Here is a 3,908-nt window from a genome sequence, read left to right on the forward strand (position 1 = left end):
TGGGAAAAAGTAGTAATTTCTATTAGTATTGAGAAATTACATTTTGTAGATGCCGAAGCATATTCATATGGAGGCAGCTATGCCTGTCAAGTTCATAGTCTGTAAATGTAGGAAGTGAAAAAACAAGTTGTCTCCACGCAGGGAGCATTATCAAAACAGTAAAACTAGTAGTGATCATAACTGTGTCCATGCTCTGCGCAAAGAGCTATATATATGCTGATAATATCAAAAATATAGAGCTGTACTCAAGACTAGACAATGGAAATATATACAACCTATAAACAAAAATGGTACTGTAAGTTTGGGCCTTATAGCCCATCTCCCATATGATCATCAAAAGGTCTGTGGTAGTGCTGGAAATATGTTCCGTCGATTTCCTCCTGGATCAACCAGTTATCTCCTTGTCTGTGCGCTGCCTCTTTGGAGAGCTGGTCGATGATGGTGTTCTGTTCCCTGTAAATGTGTCGACAGACAAATGATTCAAAGGAAGCAGTCAGTCTTTCAGCTTCATCTAGAATGTGTCTCAACGAAATTGCATGGCAATGAGATGCATCATTCAGCCAATTGCAAACAATTTTAGAGTCTCCAAACAGCTGAAGGTGTCTGCATTGTTTATGGATAGCAAAGTGTATGATGTGTTTAGCCATGCACAGTTCAGCGAAATTATTGGTGCCTCTGCTTAGGTTTATTTGTATCTTATAGCAGTGCATTTCATTGAGATAGAGTATTGCTCCTCCCCCACAGCCCGCATCTTGTGCTGAGCCATCAAAGAAAGCCCATGGCTTTGACTTGTCGATGTTCACAGGTCTGATGATACGAGGTGGGGCTGTGGATTCCTCTTCAGGTATCATGTTAAAGTCTGCATTCGTATGGTGTAATATAGTGGGCCAGTGTGGGGCTTTGAGATTAAAGATAGCCTGATTGCGTGCTATCCAAACAGCCCAGCAGGCCAGCAGCAGAATGTTGATAGATTTCCTCGAGTGATTCTGGTACCAGTTTCCCCATGCATCGATAAGGTTATTACCTTGCCAATTTTTCAAATGCGGGAAGTGTGTGGTGAGGGCATGCCAAAATTGTAGAGTAGTGCTGCAGTTCAAGAACAAATGATCTGTGCTTTCTTCCTCCCCTTGGCATAAGTGGCAGCGAAATGGTCTGTAAAAGGATCTCTTCATGAGATTGGTGCCTGTAGGAATTTTGTCAAATAGAATGTTCCACATTAGTAATCACGTGCGAGGAGCCGACTTAAGTTTCCAGAGCACTTTCCAGGTGGAATGGATATCCAGGGGCCTGTAAGGTTCCATGAGCCTTAAATATCCTAGCTTCGGGACGTATGCTCCATGCTTGGCAAAGGCCCATATAATTTCATCAGGTCCTTCTGTGAGCCTGATGTGAGCTTGTGTGAGAGCATCCGTATACTCCATCCATTCGTCCTGCCACTGATCAGGAATTTCTAACGCCTGCGCGGTGGTCCATGCTTGCTGGAGGAAAGTGGAGTTTTCATTATCTCCAATGTGCATAATGTGCGTAATCCCTCTGTCATTTAGGTGCCTTATGAGGCCAGCTGATAACCTGTGGGAATTTCCACATCCGACCCATGGGTCCAGACCAATATGCACTGCATTACCTTCCTTAATGCGCCATGTGATTCCTTCTCATAGCAGAGGTAAGGTGCCAATAACCGCTTTCATATATTGGAGATGTTTTGATTAGATCCTTGTTGAGTACAGATCCAGTCCAAAACGTTCTGAGGCTTAATGTATTTCGCATATGCTACTCGAGTCCATAGTCCATTTGAGGTGAGGAGCTGCCACCCAAGTTCGGCAGCCAGTGCTCTGGAGAAAAGGTCGAGCCTCTTTATACCCCATCCCCCCCAGCGTTTGGGTTTGGCGATGGTATCCCATTTAACCCAAGCGAAGAGCCTTCCCGGCTGGTGACCTTTCCAAAGAAATCTGCTGCAAATACTTTGTAGCCTATTCAATATGCCCTTAGGAATCCAGGCTAGGGCCATCCAATAGACTGGCATGGCTTCAATCACAGCTTTAATAAGGATCAATCTGCCAGCACGAGAGAGATATCTGTGATACCATACCTGTAGTCTCTTTTCCACTTTAGCTATGAGCCATAACCAGTCTGCTATTCTGTAACCAATAGGTTTCAGTCTGAAACCGAGGTACTTTATACCATCCGACAGGTTCAAATTGATGAAGGGGAAGCGCTGAGTAGCAAAGGCGGTTTCATGTATAGAGCAGCCAACTGTAGTAATCGTGGATTTATTATCATTGATCTTCATACGTGTAGCTTGCTGGAAGAGAAGAATGGAGTTATGAAGGGTAGTGGAGTCCCCAATGCTGCCATTCAAGAAGATCAGGATGTCATCAACAAATAATAAATGAGTGAGGTAGAAGTTATCCGCAAGTTTAATGCCAGTCAATAGATGCCTATCACGAGCAGATGAGATAACTCTACTTAATCCTTCCATAATTTGCAAGAACAACAGAGGTGAGAGCGGACATCCCTATCTGAGTCCTCTCTCTGAAGTAAAGAATGAGGTAGCTTCCCCATTGAGTAAAACACTATAGGATACATCGGTGATACAACTCATCGTCCATTTGATAAATTCATAGGGGAACCCAAGATGTGTTAGCAGCAGCCTCAAATACAACCAATTTGTTCTGTCAAAAGCCTTGGACAGATCCACTTTTAGAATCATTCCCTTCTGCTTTTTAATCTGCAAGGTGTGCATAAGTTCTTGAGCTGTGGCTATAGCCTCGTGGATCTGTCTGTGGTGCAAGAAGGCGAATTGTTCAGAGGATATGTGTTGCGAGAGTATGGGTTTGAGGCGGTTGGCAATGGTCTTGGCAATAATCTTGTAGAGGCAATTACAGAGAGAGATGGGGCGAAAGTCATCGTAAGAGATCGGGGCATTAGATTTGGGGATGAGGGCGATGAAGGTGGATTTAATAGCAGAGGATATTCTGCCCCTCCTTCTGCTGTCCTCTACTATCTTCAGAAGGTCGTTACCCAGGATTTCAAAGAAAGCGATGTAGAATTCAATGGTCCATCCATCTGGGTCGGGCTTTTATCTTTTTTAAACCATTTCAAAGTAGCCTCCAGTTCTTCCATGGTCACTTCCTTCAGTAGTTCATCAGACTCTTCCTGTTCAACATATCTGGGGAAAACTTCGGCCACCCTCATGATCTCCAAGATATTAACATCTCCAGGAGCTTTATAAATGCCCTTAAAGTGCTCTGTGGCCAGTCTGGCCAGGTTTTGTTGTGTAGAAACAAGGTGCCCTCGTTCATTTATTAACTCCCAAATAGTGTTGATGGCTTTGCGGCCATTGGCAAATTTATGATAAAATTTAGTATTATCATCCCCCTCCATGAGCCAAATAGCCCTGCTTCTAAGCCTCCAGCTTTCTTCTCTTTCTTTCAAGATTTGTGAGCGCTTCGCTATAAGTGAGGTGTATTTATCCTTGCTCTCAGGGGTGGGGAAGGTCCCAGATGATGAATCCTCGAACTCTGCAATGACTCTTTCCGCCTCTTTCAGTGTTTGATTATCTTGGATGTGTTTTTGATGAGCCCAGTTTTTAGTAATCTGCTTGAGTTCAGTAAGTTTTCTAACAAAGCCCGCTGAGAAATCCTCGTCTTCCCTGATGAGGTTGGTCTGCCAATAATTATGGACCAGTTGAATGTAAGAGGGGTCCTGTAACCAAGAGGCATTGAACTTGAAGGGGCTTTTGATTTTTTGGTTAAAGTCCTCTGCTTCTAAGAATATAGGCTGATGATCGGAAATGCCTCCCGATCCGACCCATTTTCGTATTCTGGGGAGACTATTAATCAGAGTTTCCTTAATAAGGAATCTATCGAGTCTTCTGGCCAAGCTTTGTTCTCCACTTCTATTATTTG

General features: G+C 43.7%; 1 protein-coding gene across 1 annotated transcript; it reads right to left on the bottom strand.

The window, feature by feature from the left end:
- Positions 1 to 308: 308 nt before the first annotated feature.
- LOC149244873 (uncharacterized) lies at positions 309 to 1,217 on the bottom strand. Its single transcript, XM_089436363.1, has one exon. It carries the CDS (start codon positions 1,215 to 1,217, stop codon positions 309 to 311), a length of 909 nt encoding a protein of 302 aa, XP_089292489.1.
- Positions 1,218 to 3,908: the final 2,691 nt, after the last annotated feature.

The sequence above is a fragment of the Pinus tabuliformis genome, chromosome 7 (genome assembly GCF_031772625.1).
Source record: "Pinus tabuliformis cultivar Carrire ecotype Pingquan chromosome 7, CPIR1, whole genome shotgun sequence".
NCBI classification, from domain to species: Eukaryota; Viridiplantae; Streptophyta; class Pinopsida; order Pinales; family Pinaceae; genus Pinus; species Pinus tabuliformis.